Source organism: Apis laboriosa, unplaced genomic scaffold (genome assembly GCF_014066325.1).
Source record: "Apis laboriosa isolate Shangri-la unplaced genomic scaffold, ASM1406632v1 scaffold39_cov144, whole genome shotgun sequence".
Taxonomy (NCBI): domain Eukaryota; kingdom Metazoa; phylum Arthropoda; class Insecta; order Hymenoptera; family Apidae; genus Apis; species Apis laboriosa.
The window spans coordinates 1866040-1892242 of record NW_025223140.1 but is presented as its reverse complement, the minus strand read 5'-3'; the positions used below and the strand labels follow the sequence as shown (position 1 = coordinate 1892242).

General features: G+C 30.3%; 2 protein-coding genes across 14 annotated transcripts in view; one reads left to right on the top strand and one right to left on the bottom strand.

Annotated features, from left to right (window-relative positions):
• LOC122715671 (collagen alpha chain CG42342-like) overlaps positions 1-26203 on the bottom strand; it is a 235564-nt gene that overhangs the window by 126346 nt on the left and 83015 nt on the right. The window lies entirely within an intron of this gene.
• LOC122715673 (protein mesh-like) lies at positions 18331-24466 on the top strand. Its single transcript, XM_043938046.1, has 5 exons — positions 18331-18720; positions 19598-19833; positions 21826-22013; positions 22221-22536; positions 24254-24466. Exons 1-5 carry the CDS (start codon positions 18375-18377, stop codon positions 24413-24415), a joined length of 1248 nt encoding a protein of 415 aa, XP_043793981.1. The 5' UTR covers positions 18331-18374; the 3' UTR covers positions 24416-24466.

Below are 26203 nucleotides of genomic sequence, written 5' to 3'. Positions count from 1 at the left end.
GTGCGATATTTTAATAATAACGTAATTACAAAGATGCATCCTAGGTTTGTCAGGGGAACTATATAGCGATAAAATGTCATTTGATGTTTTTCACCTTTTTTCTATTTTATCGAGGGCAAACCTTACAATTTCAATAACGAGGCTCTCACATTCACCGTTTATTATTCTTATTTTTCATTCATTTTATATTCTTCTTACACTACATCTCTATTTTCATCTCTATCGTTAATTTCTTAAACGAAAAATCAAATTAATTTCATTCACCGGATTCCACGCTTACGAAACTATAAAACTTTGAAAATAATATTTCTATTCCCATCATTGTCAAACTCAGACCAACGTCGAAAATGTGATTCGATCCGCGATATCACGATCTAATTTAGGATATAAAAAATCTAACCATTCGATGTAAGATTATACGTAAACAGTTTAGGAATCTATCTTCGTGATATTTTAAAAAAATCAAACATAAATAAATATTGTCACATCTGATCCGAGTGATGCCTGAATCATCATTGGAGCTCAAAAAGTTAATTTCGATATAAAAAAGTATCTTTTTTCCCCAATCAAACATATTTTATCGTGAAAGAATATTAATTCGATATCACCTTCTTAAATAATTAAAAAACTCCAATTCTTAACAAAATCACATTATTATACGCAATATTATAATTCGAATATCGACGAATATTTTCTTCCATCCTTAACTTCAAAAATAATCATCCATCCGGAAATAAATTCAATTTCATTTTCAATTTCTCAATCTCGTGACAAAATTGAATAGAAAAAAAAAAAAAAAAAAAAAAAAAAGAAGAAGGAGATCACGCGACACGAATCGTTAATTATAATATCGTCTCCTCCTATTCCCGCGAATAGTGCACATTCACCGTGAAATTTCGTTATCCAAAGTTTTAATTATTCAGGGAAACGTGAGGGAGGGGCGGCGAGGATGTGTAAGAGCAGGTCTAGCCGGTGGAGTTTCTTCCGCGATATCGCAGTCTCACGAGTGGCACGTGCCTGCTATCCTCCCCCCTTCCCTCCGACAAAGTTTCACGCGGTAGTTTGCTCTGGCTCGGGTAAATACAATATCGTGGGGTAAATGAACAATTTTATCGGCATCAGAGAAGTGGAGGGGAGGGCATTCCTCCCCGGACGAATAATATCCAGTTATCCCGTACTTTCGTACACAGGAATTCTGTTCTTCTTCTTCTTCTTCTTCTAGAGATTTTCAGGGGAAAATATCGCTGTTTCGATCGTTTTATTACTCGATTTTGAGCTTCGTTGATTAAATTGTATTCACTTAACTAAGAAGGATTTATGAGAGATCGAATTATTTGTTCAAAGATTTATTTTGAAATCGGAAATCAAAATTATTTTCTTAATCACGTGTTAAATTTTAATATTGGTTTTAGAAAAGAAAAAAAATACAATATATAAATATTAATATTATATAAGAAACCTTGAATTAGCCTTCTATGTTGTCGATATATTCCCACATGATCTCCCTTTATTTCTTACCTGTGAACAAAAAAAAAAAAAAAGAATAATAATTGACGGTCTTAATTATAATATAATAGTATTAAAATAACATTTTATATATCTAATCACATATATCTTCTTCTTCACGAATAAAAATATAATAATAATATAAAATAAATAATATGAAATAATATAAAAATATAAAAATAAAATTTCTATATTTTTCTATCATCTTGCACACGTTGTACGCAATCACAGTTCAGTATCACAACAAAAGGGAACACGTAGAGAAAAATGTTCGACGATTGGCAATTATCCTTAATAATCGAGAACAAGATAAATCTGATCCCCAAATCGAATCGGATAATGTATACACGCTTTCCACGTTTACTCGTGGCGGGTGGTCGTGAATAATCGAGGACAAGTCGGATACGTACACGATATGCACATTCGTCCAGTATTGTCGAGAGCTGTCGCGTAGACAGTCGGTCGTTGAGAATCTTTGGCCCATGGCCAATCGCATTCTTGGGAACTCTGCGTGCCCCTGAATAATATATTACGATGGAAAGTCAGGTAGCGCGAATTGTCTTGGATAAAATATTACTACTGGGATAAATAATAATATTTTTCTGAAATTCTGTGTTAACTCTGCGTTATTTGTCGATGTGATTGAAATAATAGTAATGCAATAGGGGATGAAATTTTGTTTTTATTCTTCAAATTTCAAAATTTTTCAATTATTTGTTTTAATTCGATTAATTCTGTTATAACACGTTTATACGAGGTATCGATTTTTTTTTAATTATAAAATAATTGTATTTTAAATATTAGAATTTAGAAGAAGTTCGATTGTTCGATTCGATTGTTATTTTATTGTTTCGATTATAATTATATGTAACGTAATTGAAGTAATTTCTTTGAATGAAAAATACAACGTTGAAGTAATATGAAATTCCCTTTTATAAACTACAATTTGTCCTATAATTTCTATATAGCACTTTGAATATTGTTGCCACGATTTACTCCTCCCTTGCTTTGTATGTACAATGCACACTTTGTAAGTATATAAGTATAAGATAAGACTTTGTAAGTCAAGTATTATTGGCGTGGTTAAGAGAGGAACAAAGGGAATATGTGTTGCATGTGGTTCTTTAAAGTCTGTACACTGGTAATAACATTTGAACGTGAAGCTTTAGTTTGAAAAGGAAGATTATTCATAAGCGTACTCGTTTCATCCATCTTAAATGGTTACATCTTTGAAGAGAAATGCATGGATTTTTGTAATTTTTAAGATAAATGCTTTTGTTTAACTACATTATATATATATATATATATATATAAGTCTTAAACAATATTATTGAATTAATAAGAGTTGAATTATAGATTGAATTAATTAGAATTGAATTGAAAGAATTGAATTAATAAAAGATAAATACTTTTTTTTATCTTTATTTATCTTGATTGCTATTCAAAAAACTTGAAAAGATTTTTTCCTTCTTGAATTTCTAAAATTATAGTATATTGAAAAGTATGAGGTATATTAAATTCATCATTTTGAGAGTTTATATAATTACTCTATTAGTTCCAATCTTTTATATATGCATGTATCATTGAAATCAAGATTCAAAAGTACTAAATATTATTGAATTAAGTTTAAGATTAACTTTTTAAAAATTTATTACAAATAGAAAAAAGTATTTTTATTTTTATTTTATTAAGTATCTTTAAATTTATCTTGATTGTTATTCAAAAAAGATTTTTGAAAAGATTTTTTTCTTCTAGAATTTCTAAAATTATAATATATTAAAAAATATAGTATATTAAATTCATCATTTTGAGAGTTTATATAATTACTCTATCAGTTCCAATCTTTTATATATGCATATATCATTGAAATCAAGATTCAAAAGTACTAAATATTATTGAATTAATAAAATGATAAGTTTTTAAAAAATATATTACAAATAGAAAAAAATATTTTTATTTTTATTTTATTGTCTTTCAATTTATTTATGTCTTGATTGTTATTCAAAAAACTTGAAAAGATTTTTTTTCTTTTAAAATTTTTAAAATTATAATATATTAAATGGTAAAATGAAGTATATTAAATTTCATACCATTGAAATTAAAATTAAAAAATCGAAAATACCTGTAGAAACTTAAATTACAATGTTTCCTAATTTGGTTAAATTTAAAATATAACAATTCCTTATTGACACAAATTTGAATAAATTTCAAATAAACATTCTACGGTATTATTGCGTTTGCATTAATATTTGGTTACATTTTACGCTCTCTACAATGTTTTACCGCAGGTGTTTGTCGAATAATCGCGTTTAAATTGTAATGTCGTTGCAATACGCGACCACGGATGCGAGAAAACGAGCCGAAAACGTTCGTTCGTATGCATAGTTGGCGAACACCCGACGTAACAAAAGCGAATATTATAGTTGCGGGATACGTGATCCTGATTCTCATTCCCGATTTTCCCTCCTCCATTTATCTTCCATCGTTACTTCATTTTATTTTAACCATCTTTTCCTCGGCCATGCACGAAGAATTTATGGCAACTGCGCTCTAACCGTGGGCCACCGAAATCGTTCCCTTTATGCAAGATGTCGAACCTAGAATACGAAATCAAACCTTTGCATTTGTGCCTCCGAGCTATTCATCATTGGAAAAATATTATTGTTAGAAAAATAGTAACAATGGTGATGATTCTGATATTTTTTGAAAATCATTTTTATATTTAACTTTGAGATTATAGAAAATTGTTATGTGAAATAATATTTCAAAAATAAATATTATTATTAAAATTTATTGAAATTTATTTCCAAAATATTTAATATAATAATATAAATAATAAATCAAATTTATGATTATGATCTTTTAATTATTAAATTTCTCCGATTTTGCAAATTATAATTCCAGAATCATTAATCTAGAATACTAAAAAAAATTTGAGATGGATTTAAACGTATTTTATTATAAAAAAAAGAAAAGAAAAGTAGCACATAAAAATTCCATGAATTTATTATTTCCAGAATGTATACTTCTCTGCATATACAAATGTTCTTCCATATACCAAAATACACGTGAGATGCAAAAATAAATAGGTGACACAGATCTCTATTTAAATTCCGTATTCGTATTCATAAAAAATGTCCACAATCTACTTGCACCAAATCAAAGCAGCAATTTTTATTTAATAAAATAAAAATTTTCTGGTACTTTTTTCTATTTATAATAAATTTTTAGTACTTATAATCTTATTAATTCAATAATATTTAATGCCTTGATTTTTGAATCTTGATTTCAATGATATATGCAAGGTATGAAAGATTACTTTGATTTAATAAAGGAAATTAAAAAACTTCACAACGATTGGAGGGCTTAAGTGAAAGAAAGAAATTATTATTATTATTATTATTATTATCATGATAAAAAAAATCTTATTTCTTTATCGTGTATCCCATAAATTCAAATCCCTTTTCATGCTGCATTTTATAAAATAAATTTGAGGGAGGAGTGAATAAAATTAATAAAGGGATGGAATTTCTTAATCCGCCACCACGCGTTACACTTTTCGTTTAAAGAAATTTCCCGGTTGTCTGACGTATTCCCCTAGATACACTGCGTCTGGAGCGAAGAAATTTGCGGTCGGTCGTCGACACAGGGTAAAACCAGCCATTTGCATGCGCCCCTTGTGCTCCGCAGTTTATAACTCTGTCGGAGAGTTAACGACAAACATGACGATACCACCAACGATTTTTGCTTCTCGCAAAAAGCATAAATACATTTTGGATAACAAAATTTGTTGGTGTTTCTCTCATTGGAATTAATCCTTCAACATCGAGCTCGATGGATAAGATTTTTGTCCTCTTCTAGAAAAAAATTTGTTAATTGGACTTTAATGTAAATAATTTCGATGCTGTTTTGCTATTTTGTTTATTTTTCTTTAAATTAATTCAATGACCGATGATGTGTATATTATTATTCTCAATTAAATTCGTGTTGAGAAAGTTGTCCATGAAAGAATAGTAAAATAATGTATAAATTTCGTTCAAAAGTATTATTATCCAGATGCTATATATAAACGCGAATTCCTATTAATCGAAAGAAAAAGTTAATTAAGTATAGTTAATTAAGTGAACTCATATTATATGAACAGTCTGATTCATGCTTATCTCTCAATAGATTCGTATAAATAATGTATATAAAATACATATAATAATAATTAAATTTTGTTCAATTTTATAGTTTTAAAACAAAAAATTTCTAAAATTGATTCTTTTTATTTAAATTTTTTTACATCATAAACTTCTATTAATTTCTAGAAAGATCGCAATCAACACATTTAAAATAATCTTGTTATATAACTGATCATTTTGATCGTGCAAACATATTTTTCTCGTTCGACAATAAATGGAATTTCACCTTATCTTCCCGCCATTTTGAAATATACTTGGGATGTCTTGGCGCATGCGCGCGCATGCGCGAGCCAGATGTCGTGCCCATCGCCAACAACACGTTGTTGACGCGAAACGGGTATGAATATTTAGCAACGGATAAGGATTAAAGGTATCGTTTCAAAGAGCGTTAAACATAAAGAACGACGGTGGCAGACACAGTGCAATTAAAGAGAATCCCGTACCCCGTTTTGCACTCGTGCCTTAATGTAACGACGACTAGTCGGCTTAAGTTAATTTTCCGTGAATCGTTACGCGGGGCTTAACTTTAAATACCGAGGCTGCACGAGTGGGATAAAAAGGAGAAGAGAAGAGAGAGAGAGAGAGAGAGAGAGAGAGAGAGAGAGAGAGAGAGAGAGAGAATAACTTTGAAATTCTGATTTATGGCCGTCGTTGCGGAAAAGCAAGTGGAAAGGGGACAGGAGAAATTCTTGATGGTATTTGAGCAATACGTTTCACTTATTCCGTAATACTTTAATCCTTTGGTCGATTCAACTTCGTGTATAAAGCATATATATATATATTCTATTTCCTGCGCGTATTCTATTACTCAAAGGGTTTCCTCTTTCTCTCTCTCTCTCCTATTAACTGATGAACCAAGAGAAAAGAAAAGCGAAAGAAAATGATTGATGTTCGTTGTGCTGTCTATATTGGTGTATGCGTGCACGTGTTCCATTCCACGGTTTCCGTGGTATTTTATTTTTTGTGGTATCGTTCAAGATCCGAACCAAAGTTGGACACTTTTTATTCGAGATGAAAAGTATTTGTTTGATGTGAAAAGGAAATAAATTCTGAAAAATAATAATAATGTTTTTCTTGTATAAGAAGTATGAGAAGGAATATTAGACTTAAATTCTATAGAAAAGTATTTTTATATTTTCGCAGTGAAATATAGATACGATAAAAAATAAGAATCTTTCGAATACATTATTATTAAAGAAAAAATTTAGAGGAAGATAGAATTATAAAAAAAAAATAATTCTTTATTCTTCTAAATGATAACTCAAAACTTGGATCAAAATTTTATATTCGCAGATCGTTTTTTGCTTAAGGAATTGAAAAATTTTGAATATTTTAAAATTTAAAATGTTTTAAAAGCACGATCGAAGATTATTTCGAAATGGAAATAATGATAAAAGTTAATGGAAAGAATGAGAAAGGTAACTTGCTTCGAGGAAATGGAATACGAAATCATAAAATTGTGACGTTATTATATTCGTGAATACATGGATAAAAACAAATATTTCAGTGATGTTGCAATTTTAATTAGCGCCATGTTGAATATTCTGAGCGCGAAAGCAATTTGTTAATTATTTCTTACACCGGATTTTTGTCCGTTGCAAGAGTAACTCTCTTTGATACAAAGGAATTCTTTGAACTAACAGTGAACGCTTTAAAACTAATACTCGTAATGTAATTTGCATATGGAATATCAACTACGTTTTACCCACAAAGAGTAACCATATCTGTACGAAGAAGCATAGAGACAAATTTTCAAAAAAAACTTTTTTTTCACTCGGTAATATAATTTTTTAATTTTGTTTTAATTTAAATCGATGGGATAAATCAAAAATATATTACGTGTACTCAAGGTGCTGAGCACTTTTTAAAATTTCCTTTTTCGTTTTTTAAATTATTTATTTATAATATCAAAGATTTGTTATTTTTGTTTTGTTTTTTTTTTCATATTTGAAATTAAAAAAGAGAAGAAGATTTTATTCAATATTTATGTTATAATTGTTTAAAATTATTAAAACTATGGGAATGAAAGTTTAATTTAATTTAAATTTCATATACAGAGAGATTTATCAATCAATATATATAAATACATGTGCATGCATGCATATGATACGTAAATTGTTTGCTACGTGGAAAATTTAAAAACAAAAATATTGCGATACGAAGACGAATGGTGCAGTGATTAATTTTTTGCTATTTTTCATTTTTTCATCGAGATTTCAGATTTTTTAAACGAACCATTTCATTTTTACAATTTGAAGAAAATAATCATTATAATGTATAGATTCAAAATAAAAAGAACAATACAAAAGAAAATTATGGTCAAATTAAATTTAATTATATTCGTGATACATTTTCTTTTAAAATCAGAGACAATAAAAATAATAAAATCCAATTTACTCAAAACTTGAATGTATACATTTAATGTTTGTGAAAGTGTATGTTCAAATTCTATTAAAATGTAATCTTCTCATAGATTTCTCAAATTAAAAAACTTTTTGCACCACTTTTCTACTGAATAAGTCTTTCTTTTTTTTTTTTCAATTATTGTGTCTTGGATCATACCATGTACCTTATAGAGAATTTTCATATTGCCCAATTGAAAATATCAATCGGTACAATATTCATTTTCCACGTCGTTTTACATTCGATTATACATGTAATTAGTGTTCATTTTCAATTAAAAAAATAGCTTTTTTTTTTTGAGTTTCGAAAAACGAAAAAAATGTGAAAAATTACTGTGAATCCTATAGATCTTCTCTGCATCATTCATCATTTAAAAATGAGTATTAATTTATCATTATACTTCTTATTTATACTTTACTTTTCTCTTTTTCTTTTTCCATGTACTTTTGATTCCATTCGATCATACAATTACTAGAGCTATATGAAAGATAAATTATTTATTATAATCAATTTAAATAATCAAACACATTTTCTCAAGTATTCCAGAATTTAATCTTTTAACGTTACAATAATATACAATTTTGATAAAATAAAACTACTTTTAATCAATATAATAACTTGGAACATATGAAGTTGATAAACGTCAACAATATATTTTTCCAAACTTTATACATTATCCAATCATTCACACAATACACACAAAAAGATACACGTATAACTTAACTCTAATATCATAATCATCATATCAACGCAATAATGTCCAAAATTATTTATACCTCGCCCATTATCGAATAATATCTTTTCCAAAAGCGGATAAAAAAAGATGGATAAAGATTTATGACGACATTTATTCCTCCTCCTTTTCGAGGTTGCCTTCTCGAAAAAGAGAGAAGCAATTTGAAAAAGGACAGAGATTTCGTTTCGAAAAAGAGAGCAAGAGAAAGAGAGAGAGAGAGAGAGGTAATCGTGCTTCGAGGTGCAAAGTCAAGAACGCTCGAGGATTCGCGCCATTCTAGCGGAAGAAGCTGCACAGATCGAGCGAAAGTAATTCCAGCGTGGTGCGCCACGGTGTTGCACACGGCAAATGGAGTAGGCAATTCATTAGGACTCGCCGTTCCTGGAATTTCTGCCTTGCTCCTCGCTCGTTACCCCCCTCCCCGCCCCGCGATAAAGACGTCACAGACGTCTTGGCGTCCCACAATACCATCCTCGCCCACCCCCTCCCCTCTCCTCACCCGCGTTTCCGGTTCGATTCGGGCCAATGGAAATGGGTTTCGAGCGGAGGAGAGCTGGTCTCTCGCCTCGTTCGAGAGTTTTCTTTTATCGCGCCACGATGGGCGATAATGATTGGAAACGATTTTGCCGTCGATCGTTTGAAATTGTTGAAGTTTTTTAATCTTTCCGTTCGAATCGTATTTAATCATTTTCTTCCACTGCGTTGTACCTTCCCTTTTACCTCAGCATTTTCTGAATTTTCTCTCGCCGTGGAAATCGTTTTTTTGAAATCGTGTGGCATGCTGCGATTGAAATTTTTAATTTTTTTTCTCGTTTCGATGGATCTCTCGGATTTCGAAATCATTGTTGTATACGTGCGAGATAGAAGAGTAGAGGAAGAAAAGAATATACGTTTGAATATAGTTTTTCCATTCGATTCAAAGGAAGTGAAAATATGCTTCAACATCTGTTTTTTTTTTCTTACTTTCCAGTTTTCTTTCATCATTCATCAGTGAATTTAATGATCGTTATATTGTGCATATTTATTAATGCATTCCATTTTAATTCAAATACATTGTATAAAAAATATATATATACGAATTTTTTTATTTTTTTGAATTTTATATATTTTATGGATAAGGATGAAATAAGAGGGAAGAAAAAAGAATATAAGTTTGGTTTGTTGTGCGACGTAACATTTTATATACAATACTTCAAAAATATTCTCGTACTTCAGGAAGATTACGAGAATGATCAGAAGAAAAAAGAAAGAGAAATCAAAACTCTCACTACCACCTGCCTTGAAACTTGCCTTGTTGGCGGAATGCTTACTACGGCAAATCTGTCGGCAAATAGGAAAATTTCGAATCTGTTTAATCGAAGCGGAGAGCTCGAGAGCACGTTCGAAACGGTTCATATTTAACGAGGGAGCGGCGGAAACTGCCATAACACGCGCGCACCACCATCTTGTTTCCCTTTATTTTCGCTTACTTTGCATTTTAACGAGGGAAGGATTTCAGTGGCGAACAGTCTCGCCACAGGTGAGACGCGAAACAAGACGGCGAGATGTAATTTTTCCGAGAAAGGAAGGAAGGCGAGAGAGCAATTCCAACCGACGACTTTTTCCTCTTCTTTTTTCCCCCCTCCCCTTGCGAGTATAAACGAGTCTTTAGCGGTTTTTCGACCAAGGTTTTCTTCGAAGCGAGCTTCGAGTTTCGCTATACACTGTTTCGACGAATCTTTGCGGAAAAGGAAACAATGGAATCGAGGTAAGAGGAAATCAGAATCGATTATCGTATGTTTCTTTTAATAATCTAAAAATTGTCTTCAATCTGCAAAAGATCGGTTGAAATTAATTTAAATCACACAATTTTGCAGAAAATTGCAACGATTGTAATTTTATATTTTTTTTACCGAATAATTTCTAAAGCGATTTTGCTTTTAGTTTCAGTTTCCACCGTTCGGTGCGCCTCGATCGTATCCTTTTCGCGGTAAATTTAAAAAATGCTCGAGAAAGAAAGATCGAACGATCGATTGAAAGAAACTAATAACACGATTATTTCGTATATTTTCAATAATATATAACGATCGTGATGAAAGACAGGTGTTGCTCAATCAATTTGGATAACGGAAATTTCTCTCGTCGAAGAATTAACGGAACAGTTTCACGAAATTAAATGCGATTTGACGAAATTCGTATTAATAACCTAAAGATTGTCTTTAATCTGCAAAAGATCGGAAATTAATTTAAATCATACAATTTTGCAGAAAATTGTACTTTCTTATATATTGCAACGATTTTAATTTTATATTTTTTTTAACCGAATAATTTCTGAAGCGACTTTGCTTTTAGTTTCAGTTTCCACCGTTCGGTACGCCTCGATCGTATCCTTTTCGCGGTAAATTTAAAAAATGCTCGAGAAAGAAAGATCGAACGATTGAAAAATCGATTGATTGAAAAAAAAAAAATAAAAAAATTAATAACACAATGATAAATAATATATAACGATTGTAATGACAAGTGTTGCCCAATCAATTTGGATAACGAAGAATTCCTCTCGTCGAATTTATTATAATTAACGGAACAATTTCATCATTCGGCGTTCACGAAATTAAATGCAACGATTCGACGAAATTCGTATTCGATTACAAATCTCTCGTAGAGATTGAATATCGAGAAAAATCGGGATCGATTATACGCAGTTATACGGCACATTAATCGGTGCCTCGTTCTTTCCTCTTAATTAAGATGGAAATTACGTAGTTTAATTAACACGATAATCGATATTCGCGTTTGACGCGTGGCGACAAAAGAGCGAGGGGCACGCGTGCGTCGAGTCGAATACACGGATTCATGGAACACGCGCGATTACACCCGCGTTAATTATTCCATGGAAACGATCCATCGTTCGATCGAAGCGAATACAGACGAAAAAAGGATAAACACCCCTGTCAAACGTACCTTCGTCCTTCAAACGTAACTTTATCCCCGAATTTCAATTCGGGAAACGATAAAATCCAATTTAAATTTGAAGGAAACGCAAACATCAGCGATTTAACCGGTTAATACAACGTCTAAAATCAACATAACAGCTACGATGGATCGGAGCTGTCCATCGAGCGTCGAAAGGTGTGCATTATCCTGGACAATTTGCCTCGTAAATTCATCGCGGGTAAAATCATTCACGAGCTTGTTTTCTCGTCCCTCGAGGAGGAGGAGGAGGAGGAGAAGGAGGGAAACACGATAATCGGTCGTTGAGCGCCTACGTGGGATCATCGATAATACCTGGACACGCGAAACGAGAGGAGGGAGTGGGGAGAGAAGGAGGAGGAGGAGTTTGGTTTCTTCGGTTCGTTGACTTCCTTCTTGCGCTTTCTTTTTTCTTTCTTTTTTTCATTTTCATTTCTCTCTCTCTCTCTCTCTCTCTCTTTCTTTTTTTTTAATCTCGTTTTCGATACGAGAGCCGTTTAAAAGGTTTCTGAAAATGTTCGTCGTATCAGAGACGTTTTGCTTTCGTTTGGAGGGAAATATCGGAATATATCGGGTGGTGTTCGAAAAACGAGGCCCCGATTCGAGAAAAAGAAAATTCGAATCGAATGAGTTTCCGGGGATTAAGAGGTAAAAATGAATTGAGAAAGTTGAAAGAGAATTTTTCTCTTTGTGCTTGTGTCGATCGGACGAAAGGAGATATTAATTTTGAGATGGATAAATACAGCATATGTATTGATAGTTTTTACCTTCGTTGCGATGATGAATGTTGTCGATATTTCAGGTGTGGAATGATATTATTTGAAGAGGAGCTTCGTCAAAGGAAAATAGAAATTGCATATTGTGCTATATTGCGTGTGCGCTGTTTTAACTTTGCTTTGAAGATTTATGGGGGGGGGGGGGGGAAGGAAGATAGAGCGAGACCAGAATGACGATTCTACGTCTCACTCTAGGAAATTCAAACGCATCGGCTTTCTATTTTTCTTTCGCATATTTCATACCCAATCAAAATTAGGCGAAATTTAAACGTTGATTTCGTAAATTTCGTGATTTAACATTTTTTGACGATTTATTATCCAGTTTTTGTCTTTCTTTTTATTTTGTTTTTTAATCAGAAACGTATATATATATAGTTTTGGATTATAGATTTTTCTTACAACTGGTCATACGAAAGGAATGAATCAAATTGGATAATATAAAATATATATTATTTAAATTTAAAGGCGTATTTATAATAATCAATGGATATACAAATCGACAGTTTTCTACGTGTCTGTTTTCTGATTTTAATAAACGAGAAGAATGAATCGAAATTTGGATAATTATATATAGTTTCAAAAGTATTCAGTGGAATATATATACATTCAGAATATTTCAATTTTGATTATGGAGATTCAAATAAATAATTCCTATAATTGACTCATCCCAAAAAAATATATCGATAAAAATCTCTACATAAAAATTTCAAATATACTTTTCGAAAACGATATTAAAACTGTACAAAAGTCGCTAAAAAAAAAAAAAAAACTCTCTAAAATCATCTTTTAATTTCTCTCTTTCGTTCATTTCTCCAATTTGAAACCGAACCATAATTTTTTCCCAATATCTTTCCAGTCACGTCGGTTCGAGTATCGCCTCAACTCTTCCATTTCGTCGATTTCTCGGTTAATTTGAGCCGAGATTGGATCGTATAAGCTTTGTCCAATGTTGTTTCTCTACATCCACTTCATCGATAAGATTGATGCCATTTTTTTGGTCGGTCACGTCGGTTCGTTCCGACTTCGAAAAGCGACACCCGGTATATACACCCTGCTAGTAGAGTAGCAAGCTAAAGCGCGTGGGAGACGCGACGTCTGACCCTGTATCACGTTTTGATAAAAAGAACACGCGTTATCGACAGGTACGTCGGCATAACTAACGTACCTTCTACTGCCACGGCTAAAGTAAATTCTCGAGCGTGGATACGATAGGTATTATTCTGTAAGAGGACACGAGGACACTGTTTCGTTATCGTACGTGCCATTTATACGACGTTTATCCGGTGTTCGGTGTGTGTCTTTTCGTTTGTTTTGCGATTTAAGTTTGCGTAACGCATTTGCATAACACGAGTTGTGTATTAAGATGTGAATCAGTGGGAAGGGGGGAGGAGGAGGAAGGGAGTGAATTATTTGGATAAACGTTGTTTCTTTAATTCGGAATCGTTCGTGGGTATCTCTGTTTTTCTTGTTTGAAAGGAGTTGGATCGAAGATATAACATTTTCGTTTAAAGATCTTGTAAAATTAATATTTTCGTTTAAAGATGGGGGATAGAGTTAGTTAGATATTAGTAAATTAATTAATGGGAAAATTGATGTTAAGATTTTATTAAATTATCAATGTAACTGAAAAATTTTGTTTAATTTATTATATTGGTAAATTAATGAAAAATATCTTTTAATAACTAATATCGAATTTTTCGTCTTTTATATTAAAAATCGTGTTAATTAATTGATTTCGATACTATTAGAAGCACGTGAAATTCGATAATATTTGTTAATATATATATATAGATTATTATATGATACTATTTCTAATTTTCGTTTAGAATTTGGAAGGAAGAATGTTTTTATCGAAGTTTTATCGAAGTATCAAGTGTTTTTATCGAAAAAATAATTTGATCGAAATTTTTTAAATATTGAACTGTGAAAGAAGAACAGAAAATAATTTTATTTGATAAACAATTACTTTAAAACGAACAAATTATCATACTAATTATACTTCTCTTGATTATTATAAGAATTTAAATAATATAATCTCACAATCTTCCATATTAATTTTCTCCAATTTTATTACGAGATAATGACTCAATGATTATTAATAATCAAAACTATATCCTTATTAAAAACAGCAAATATTTTCATTAAATTTCTTCAATTTTTTTAGATGCAAACCACGCTACGATTATATCTGAACATAAATACAACAAATGGAAAACACACTCATTTTCCATTCACCGTCGAAGATACGTCCACCTCGGTTCATAGAAGCGCCAAATAACGTGTATCCTCAATTTCTTATCACCACCAACCTTTCCAAGATCGTCGGATATTAAACCACAGTCTACAGCGGTCGCCCAGTTGATTCTGAGCTCGAGTCTTGCACTTCCCCGGATTACCTCTTTGCGGTTCGACAATATTCCAGGGTAGTTTCCTTGGGCCAGTAGTTGGATATTTGGCAGGTACCCTACTAGGATACACACTATTTCACTTCCAAAGTATCCGAGCGCCAGGAACAACCGAAGTACTTACTCCCCGAGAATCCGGAACACCTACGGCCAGCTATGGGGCCAACTAAGTTGCAAGTAGATTATAGAACCTCTGGCCAGACCAGATTCAAATGCTCGAATGTTACTAAATGCTGTTTAATAAGGGGAAGTGAAAAGATACCAGCCTTTTTATTTATTATATTGTATTATATATACAAAAATAAAAATTAAATAAATTTTTATTTACGATCAATTTGTTATTCCGAGTTCAATTTCATTGGGGCCAACTAAGTCGTAAGTAGATTATAGAACCTCTAGTCAGATTCGAATGCTCGAATGCTGCTAATTAGTAAGGGGAAAAAGATACCAGCCTTTTTATTTATTGATTGTATTATTACACACACAGACACATACATATATACACAAAAATAGAAATTAAGTAAATTTTTATTTATGATCAATTTGTTACTCCGAGTTTCATTGGGACCAACTAAGTCGCAAGTAGATTATAGAACCTTTGGCCAGACCAGATTCGAATGCTCGAATGCTGCTAATTAGTAAGAGGAAAAAGATACCAGCCTTTTTATTTATCGATTGTATTATTACACACATACGCACACACAAATAGAAATTAAGTAAATTTTTATTTTAATTTCATTGGGGCCAACTAAGTCGCAAGTAGATTGTAGAACCTCTGGCCAGACCAGATTCGAATGTTCGAATGCTGCTAACGCTGTTTAGTAAGGGGAAAAAGATACCAGCCTTTTTATTTATTGGTTGTATTATATATATATATATATATATATATATATATATATATAAAAATAGAAATTAAATAAATTTTTATTTCAATTTGTTACTCCAAGTTCAATTTCATTAAAAAAGAAGTTCTTCGTATTCTATAAACAAAATTTAAAAAAAAAAAAATCGAAATAAATTTTATAACATTTCGAAACTTGTGAAAAAACGAAGCAATTATTTACAGGCACAGAAAACTCTATTCGAATAGAAATGATCGATTACACGAATATTCGCCCAATTTCACCACGGATTTCGTTACACTCCCCCCTCCCCTATTATCGAACCCTATTCCATTACCATCCACTCGTCCACCCCTCCCAAGACTCGGTTCTCCCCCTAAGGTGTCACTCACGAGCGAGATGACGACGAGACGACCGACCGAAACGGAGAGGAGCGAGAGCCATCCCCCACCCCCTCCCATCCCAAAGTGTCCTTCACCTAGGCGAGGAATTTCACAAACGAAACCAATTTCTCGGGCTCTCAATCGGGAATACACCCCTTTCGGTGTGTATTCAAACTCTCCCTCTCGGCGGTGTTCAGACGTATTGGTGGTGGCCGCCGATTTGTCGACGAAATCGGCCGTTCAACCAGGTAAATGAAGCCAAGGAAAGGAGATCCGATTTGCTGGGAAAGAGCCGATTCCAAGATTTCTTTCGACAATGAGGCTGATTTCAAAAATCCGGTTAAATCCGGCGATAAATCTGGAAGATGTTCCGGTTGGGGCTCGGGTTTTTTTCCAACTTGGGGAGGAAGGGGGGAAGGGGGAATTTATGCTGTAAGGGGGTGGGATTAAGACGGGCAAGCATTTCCATTCCATTCCGAGGAAATCGAATTTGCGGTTGTTAAGGTATTGATAGTTGAGTATTGAGGAGTGGTGTGGTGCCCTCTGGAGAATTCTGGAGAAAGTTTTGTTGAATGAATAATTAGTGTTAATAAGAGAGTTTTAAGAGATTGGAACATGGAGGATTGTACTTTTTTTTTTTATTATATCGTTCTAGTTTTTGCGAATCTCTGTTAAATTTTGTTAAATTTTATGTTGTGTATATCAATTTATAAATGTGATGGGTTGATCGTAATTGGATATCTGACCGAATCATATCTTATTCTACGAATTTTTAATTCAATCGATATTTTTGTTAAACAATTTTAATAATTCCTTTTTTATTAAATTTAACAATAAGGATGATTGTATTGATGTTTATGAGATTTTTTGGAAAAAGTATGATTTTAATATACCAATAATCGAATCAGGTCACTTTTCATTCATATCTGAATTATAAATTATTTTATTTTACAGTATTTGGATTTTCTTTTGAAAAAAGGATTAAAAAATTTAATCGATATTTAAATTATTTCCAAAGAGATTGAAATTTTTGTTAAACAATTTTAATAATTCTTTTTTTATTAAATTGAGGATAAGGATGATTGTATTGGTATTTATGAGATTTTTTGGAAAAAGTATGATTTTAATATACCAATAATCGAACTAGGTCACTTTTCATTCATATCTGAATTATAAATTATTTTATTTTACATTTGTATTTGAATTTTACATATGTATTTGAATATTCTTATGAAGAGAATAAAAAATTTAATCAATATTTATATTTTATTTCGAAAGAGATTGAAATTTTTATTAAACAATTTTAATAATTCTTTTTTTTTTAATTTTATTTTACAGTATTTGAATTTTCTTGTGAAAGAAGGATTAAAAAATTTAATCGATATTTAAATTATTTTTTTAAACAATTTTAATAATTCTTTTTTTATTAAATTGAGGATAAGGATGATTGTGCATTGATGTTTTTGAAATTTTTTTGAAAAAAATATGATTTTAATATATCAATAATAAAACCAGGTCACTTTTCATTGATATCTGAATTATAAATAATTTTATTTTACAATAATTGAATTTTCTCGCGAACAGAAATAAGGATTGAAAAATTGTGACAACTTTTTCTTTTTTATCAAATTTTACTCGGCATTTAATAGATATTGTACCATAGACGTTTTCAAAATCGAAATAAGTATTTTTGATATTTGTCGAAAAAATAAAACAAAGATTTTGCCGAAATGCAATTTTCATTCTCACAAAAACAAAGAAAAATTTTACGCACCCGACTGTTACGAGGTAACGTGACACGCGACATTGACGTCTCGTGACACACACGTGGTTGATGTGGCTAGTTCGCGTCACGTTTTGCATTCCAAAAAAAGAAAATGGAAATTTCGAAAAGAATCTAGACGAGATATCTACGTTCATAAATGTATCTCTTCTTTCAAAAATATTTATATCATTTTTTTTTTTTTTTTTATAATTCTCAACCTGCTTATTTTCCTTTCCAATGAAAAATTACTACTATTTACACTTTTTTCATTAATCTCATCTTTATCACAAAATTAAATATAAGCAAGGAGATAAATGTTATCGAGTGTAACTGATATTACTGTCATTCGCTATTTATATTAAACCAAGCTCAATTCTCACTCAGTGGACGAAACAAATCGATTGATTTATCCTTTATTTAAAAAAATGCGAAATCGTGTCTTTGCGTTTATCGTTTCCTTGTGCTTTCTTCTGCTGCCGATCGACGAGATATCGGCGATCGAAAATGTGTTAGACGAATCTACGAAGTATGAAAAATCGATTTTTCCAGGAAATGATGAAAATAATGGACAATCATCGAACGAAGCGTCGAATAATTTATCAGAGGCAGCGGGGCTGAACGAAGATAGAAGCAATCGTGACAAGAATGAGGAAGAAAAGGAGAAAGTCCTGACAAGCGTCGATGATGATAATTATGAACCACGATATAAGCAAGAAATCGCGATTTCTCATCGTCTGTCTGGTAGAATTGATGGGAAATACACAAGATATGGTAAATACTTTAGATGATTTTTCTTTCTCTTTCAAGAACCGAGAGAAAAATTTTTATTTTAAATTCTTTTTTCTATTAAGAATATTTTTTTTAATTGAAAAATTCTTTTTTCTTGATTTTATGTTGAAATGATAGATGATTATATATAATGTTATTATACAAGTTGTATTATATCTGAAGGATTTTAGAAGTGAAAGAAGAAAATATATATATAAATTGCTTGTAATTTATTTATAAGCGATTCAAGTTTTCCTGTTTTTGTCTCTTTATCTAACTTAACTTGTTTAGAAATAACTTATATTTTTACAGTAGCAATCAACATTTTGGCTTTTAAAATTATAACTTTTAAAATTATAACTTTACAAAGATATTCCATGAATATTAAGAATCTTACTTTACAATTTTGTTCAGTTATTTAGTTACTGAAATGAATTATTGCATTTGTATCACGATTCTATTTCCTGATATTATCTGAATTAAAAAAAATTTCATTTCGATTCCACTTTTACATTCAGTTTAATCTACGTCAATCGTACGCTTTCCACGAAATTTCATTTTGATAATTTTGGATACAATATCGATATTAATTCAAATCTGCATGACCTGGATAAGAGAAATGTTACTCCAAATATAAAGTTTTGTTATTATTTAGTTTTCTCAAATTAACGTTTCATAAATATTTAATTTCTTACTGGTGTAATCAGATTTTTGAATCTTGAATAAACGATAGTAGACGTCATCGATGATGATTATTACAGTAAAAAAAAAGAAAAAAAAAAAAAACTGTAATATCCGTTTTTATAGATATTTTTTTAAAAATCATTCAATCGTTCCACGCAATTCTACGTGATAAAATAATTGATTTGTGTCTTCACAGATGCCAATTCACGGAAGGCGGACGATTCGGTTCGTCAAGTTCGGTGTTCGGATTACGTGTTGACGGAGGAAAGATTGAAAAAGATCAGATCCGAGTTCATGTACTGGTTCTTCGACAGAGGGGGTGACAATGACAAGGGCGATTATCTGAAGGAAATTCAAGCGTGGACATCTCAAACGAATAAGAATTTCAGTTTTCAATTGCCCTTCTTCGGATTCAGATTCAATTACACTAGAGTAAGTTGTCCCCCTCCCCTCGTCATCCTGTGTCCTTAATCCTTTGTGCTCGACGAGTTTTTCAAGTCGAATGAAATAGCAACTTGAGATGATCTTATTATTTGGGGATAACGAAATCTAATCTCGAATCGAACTGATGACAAAATTATTTTTTTTATTTATTTATTTTAGTATTTAAGCACATAAAATTTTCAATTTTGTAGAATTAATTAATTTAGTAAATTGGATATTAGTTTAAATTATAACATTTAAATTGCATTTAAAAATTAATATTATTATATATATTATATCTAATTTATAAATTAAACTCTATAAAAAAGTAATATGTCTGATAAATGAAATATTTTGATAAAATATATATGTATAATTTTAAAAATATACTATTACTTAATAATAAATATTTATTAAATATTATATTATTATTCATTTTTATTAATTTAAAGCATAATTTATTTATTTATATATTAATTATTTTATTATTTCTAATTATAAATTCAATAATTATTATTTCTAATTATAAATTCAAATAATATTTTTATTCAATGATTATTAATAGAATTTAGAAACAATTATTAGAATTAGATTAATTAATATTAAATCTCCAAATAAAATTCCAAGATTAATTTATTATGTAATTTCGGTAATTTCGAGAGTATTTTTATTTTTAATAATTATTTTATATTTTAGATTAATTAATGTAATTAAATTATTTGAATATAATTTTTTAATTCAAATAATATTTTTTTTAAAAATTGGGATTTAACACGTTGACTGTCACCCATATTCGACCACAAAAATAATAAAAAAATAATTTATTAAAAAAATTATTTTGAATGTAAAATTTTAAAACATTCTATACAAAGCTGAAGTTAATTCGGACAATTTGGACAAAAAGTTGTTGTCTTGTATCCGAATAACATAATTTGCGTGCAGTCTAATACTTATACCAGAATTATTTTTCCGATATTATGTTGACTCCATTGAAGGTTTTGACAAGGTTTTGTTGTATTTTCCTAATAAATCCTAATAATTTTGCACTTAATAATTCTTTAAATCTTCTAATTTTTGAATATTACGAGTCTCATGGTGACATTGTGACATTGTGAAAGGTCTCTAATAGACAAGCCACACGAATAATTTATATACAATCCACAACTAAGAAGTATATTTGTTACGACTAATCGAAAGGCATTCGATAATCATATTATCCAAATTATACGAATTAAAATATCCAAAATATACTAAATTAGTACTATTATTCAATACTATTGTCAATACAATTACTATTATCAATATTTCTATTGCGGACGCGAACAGTAATGGAAACAAATGATGCGAGACATCATTCTTGCTATCATCAACACGACTCACGTTGCTAAAATATCGGCAGTCAACGTGTTAATCTTTGTTACTTTTTATTATTATTATTTCTTTAAAAATAATGTATAAATAACATATAAGTAAATATATAAAAGAAAATCAATACTGTATTTAATTGGTAATAGAATAAAAAATAATAGTGATCAATATATAGAAATATAAATATACAAATATAGAAAAATTTGTTCGGAAAGTAATTTCATTTCTTCACACGAGCGTCGCTAGTCAAACGTTTGGTCTAGCCAACCTCGTTCTAAGCCGTGTTTATTATATATTTCGAGAGATGGCATTTCTGCGCGGTTGTGTCTTTCGTTCATTATAACAAGGAGCATTTTCTCCATATTTCACTTTTTTATTATCGAAAAGATAAGAATGTCGAAACTGGTTTTCAAAATTTCGACATTAAAAATACGCACTTTCGTTTTACGATATCGAATTTGTCGAATTTGACCATTCATGATTACAACTTTACGTTTCGTTCTCATGAAAAAAAAAAACAAGATTACTTTTCGAACAACCCTTTTCGAGACTCGCCTCTCGAGCGCAAAGGATTGATAATTCGTCCTGCGATAATCTCTCGATTACTGTAAAAATAAAATCGCTCCTTTCCAGGTATCCATAAACGGTTACTTAGAGTTCACCGACTCTCCACAACATTACACGTATCCTCTCGTGTTCCCGGTCAAATGTTGGCCAAAGGAGAACGATCCCAGTTTCATAGGAATATTTTTCAGCAAATGTCGCGTAGGGGAAATACGGTCGACGGACAGAGATCAGAGAAAGCCAGGTGTATACTTTAGGTAGTATAAAAGAAACTATGATAAAAAGGTATAGATATAGAGAACAGGATATATTTATCAAGAGAAATATATATATATATATTATTATACAAAGTTTAATCGAGGAACGAGATTAAAATTTTATATCAATACTTGTTCGAGAATACTTCGAGAATAATTTATTATTTCACTTGATTTTTTCAAATTTGAAATTTTTGAAATTTCTAGAATCGAACGAGATTTACGAACGAGGAGAGACCAATTCGGAGTCGAGATGCGCGAACGTCTCAAGTGGGACGTTCGCGAAGGTATGATCGGTGCCGAAGCTTTCGTGCCGAAACACGCAATCACCGTCACGTGGAAGAACGTATCGTTCACGGGTGGTATCGACAAATCCCTTTACATCACCAACACTTTCCAAATAGTCCTAGCGACCGACGAGGTGAACACGTACGCAATGTTCAATTATCCGGACGTTCAATGGACCAGTCATACGGAGGCAGGTGGCGACACCGTGCACGGCGATGGCGGCATTTCAGCATTCGTAAGTTTGGGTATCCTTGAACATTTCAATTGAGAAACGAATTAAATGGAGATTCAATTTTTGGAGGAGGGTTGTGGCTTCTTTCTTGAATCATTTTGCTAGATTTTATGCATCTTACGCGTGTACCTTCCTTTCGTTTCTTTATCTTTAATTTAATCCTTAACTCTTTGCACTCCAGGCCTTTTTCGCTTGGCCAAAATCCATACGATTTTTCGCATTCGTTCGGTGAATTTCTTGGCTAACTTAAAATGATTTCACATACAAATTAATGTATAAATTTTTTATATTATGATATTTTATGTATCTTTACACGTGAAGAGAGAAAGTATTTGTCGAATATTAAAGTCTATATTATGTTATTCGTGTATTATTTTAATAATAACATAATTACCAAGATGCATCCTCGATTTGTCAGGGCAAGTATATAGTGATAAAATGTTGTTTGATGTTTTCCACCTTTCTTATTTTATCGAGAGCAAACCTTACAATTCCAATAACGAAGATTCTCACCATCTATTATTCTTATTTCTTTATTATATATTCTTATCTATTATTCTTATTATTATTCACCATCTATTATTCTTATTTTTCGTTCATTCTGTATTCTTCTTACACTACATCTCTATTTTCATCTCTATCATCAATTTCTTAAACGAAAAATCAAATTAATTTCATTCACCGGATTCCACGCTTACAAAACTATAAAACTTTGAAAATAATATTTCTATTCCCATCATTGTCAAACTCAGACCAACATCGAAAATGTGATTCGATCCGCAATATCACGGTCTAATTTGAAATTTAAAAAATCATTCGATAGTATATTATTCAATACTTTATAAGATTATATGTAAACAGTTTAAGAATCTATCTTCGTAATATTTTAAAAAAATCAAACATAAATAAATATTATCACATCTGATCCGAGTGATGCCTGAATCATCATTGGAGCTCAAAAAGTTAATTTCGATATAAAAAAGTATCTTTTTTCCCCAATCAAACGTATTTTATCGTGAAAGAATATTAATTCGATATCACCTTCTTAAATAATTAAAAAACTCCAATTCTTAACAAAATCACATTATTATACGCAATATTATAATTCGAATATCGACGAATATTTTCTTCCATCCTTAACTTCAAAAATAATCATCCATCCGGAAATAAATTCAATTTCATTTTCAATTTCTCAATCTCGTGAGAAGAAGGAGATTACGCGAGACGAATCGTTAATTATCGTCCATGCTTACAAAGCTGAAAAACTTTGAAAATAATATTTATTTCTATTTCTACCACTGTCAAACTCGGATCAATGTCAAAAATATAGTTCGATATCACAGTCTAATTTGAGATCCACACTTTATAAGATTATACAGCTTAGGAATCTATTTTGTAAAGCGATATTTTAAAAACATCAAACATAAATAAATAATAAATATTTTCGTTCGAATCGATCCAAATAGTGATGGAGAATCGCCAAATTAATTGTTTTTAAACAAGATTTCCAACTATGCTACATCAATTGTTAAGAAGCTCTTCTTATAAGCATTTTCCAAAATTGAATCAGCTATTATAACATGTAATATATTTTTATTTTATATCATGTAAATGTAGAAATTTTGGGAGAATTTTAACCATTGACTCGTTCATGTTTCATCATTGATTAATTATTAATTAATAATAAATTTAATATAACATCATTTAATTCTTGTTTTAGATTGGTTTCAACGCCGGAAATGGCACAGGAAGCTACGAGTACAAGCCTTACTCTCAAACGCCGCGCATACGTGATCTAACCAGAGCAGGATGGGTAAATGGTTTTCCAGGACGACACATGTTTAAGATAGACGAAAAAATAATTCCTGCAATTTGCAGTTAATATATTATATATTATAAAGTTATAAAATTGAGAGAGCAACCATTACCATTAACCAATTTAAATATTTTATCTTATCTTTTGAAAATGTATATTTGTAATAATAAGTAATAATAAAATTGTTTTTATTTTTTCTTTTGAAAAACTTATATTTTTATTGATTAAAGATTCTAGAATGGGTTAATGAATAAGTTGTTTATCTATTTAGAGAGTTTGCATCTAAAAATAAAATGTAGAATATAAAATTGTGATTTTGGCCATCTCTGTAATTTCTATAATTCCAAGCTCTTTATGAATAGAAAAATAATTAATAGAATAATAATTTTTAGTAAACTTTTTCTCTCAAGCCAATCACATCATAATCTTAATTTTCTATTATCTCTATTACATTATATTCTTTTATTCTTATTCTCCATTTACATATTATCCCTTTTCCTACTATTTCTTTATAAAAAAAAAAGAAAAAAAGAAGTATTCTTCCATTTTCATCCTCTTTCCATTATTCCTTCTTCCATTTTCTATTTTTCCATTAAAATAACAAGAAATCTTTGCAAATAATCTCTATTCATTATTGATTATAACAATTATCTATTAATTATTATACATCTCCATTCTTCAATTAACAATCTTTTTTAATATCTCGATACTCGAATTTTAGAATCGATTTAAGAAAACTTATGACACTATACTATGTAATTCTATGTAAGTATTGTTAAGTGTAACTATTTAAAAAATTCTAGATAGAATTTAAAATATTTACTATTATATTTAATAATATTTACAGTTGTTATAACAAGATGTGATTTTCAATTAATTAATAAATTCGAACGAAACACAATTGAACATCTACTTTTGCTGCATTTTACGAAATTTTATTCGCGAAACAGCCATTCTCAATTTAATACGTGTCGCGCATCTGCCATCCATATATACGAAAACGTACTGACGAAAATTTTTGAATATTTCGAGGGAAAATTTCTGAAGAAAAAAAGGTGATAACACAATACTCGATTGTGTTTAATTTTGAAACACGAGTACGGATCTTTCTGATTTTAACTTTTATTAAATAGAAAGAAATATTAAATATTGCAATAAAAATGACTTCTGTCGAAGAATAATATGTAATATAATTTAAGTCAAACTTTTAAATTTCTTTTCTTGATATTATCGACGAGATTGTTTTTGAAAAAATTATTATTATTTTCATAATTCAGTATTTTAATTTCAATCATTTGTGTGCAATATAATTTACACCTTATATATATATATATATATATATATATATATATATATATTATAAACAGGTTCAATTCTCATTTATAATTCATAAATCTAATTCTTCTGCTATATAAAATATTCAATTGCGCAGTATTATTACAATCTCTATAGTATAATGATATTACCTTCGATTACACTATATATCTATATATATCTCTTATATAATTGAAATAGAGCAAAGCCTGCTCGAATGTCATAAGATAAAATGAAATGTAATAAACTCGACTGAAAAACTGATGTATATACACTTCATCTTATTAAAATTTCTACAAATAACCATAATCTCCTAATAACAATATAGCAAAAAAGAAATCCAAAAGAAAATGAAAAAAAAAAAAAAAAGCAATACAAGAGTTCCATTATACAAATTGGATCATCTCTAGATATCGCAATCCCCCTAACAAAGCCAAGAAGCCACCCATTCAACTCTCCAATTCGACACAAAGGTTAAAAATATCTCCTTCCAAAACTTCTCGAGAAGGGTGTATTCACCCCTGATCTCGACCACTTCGA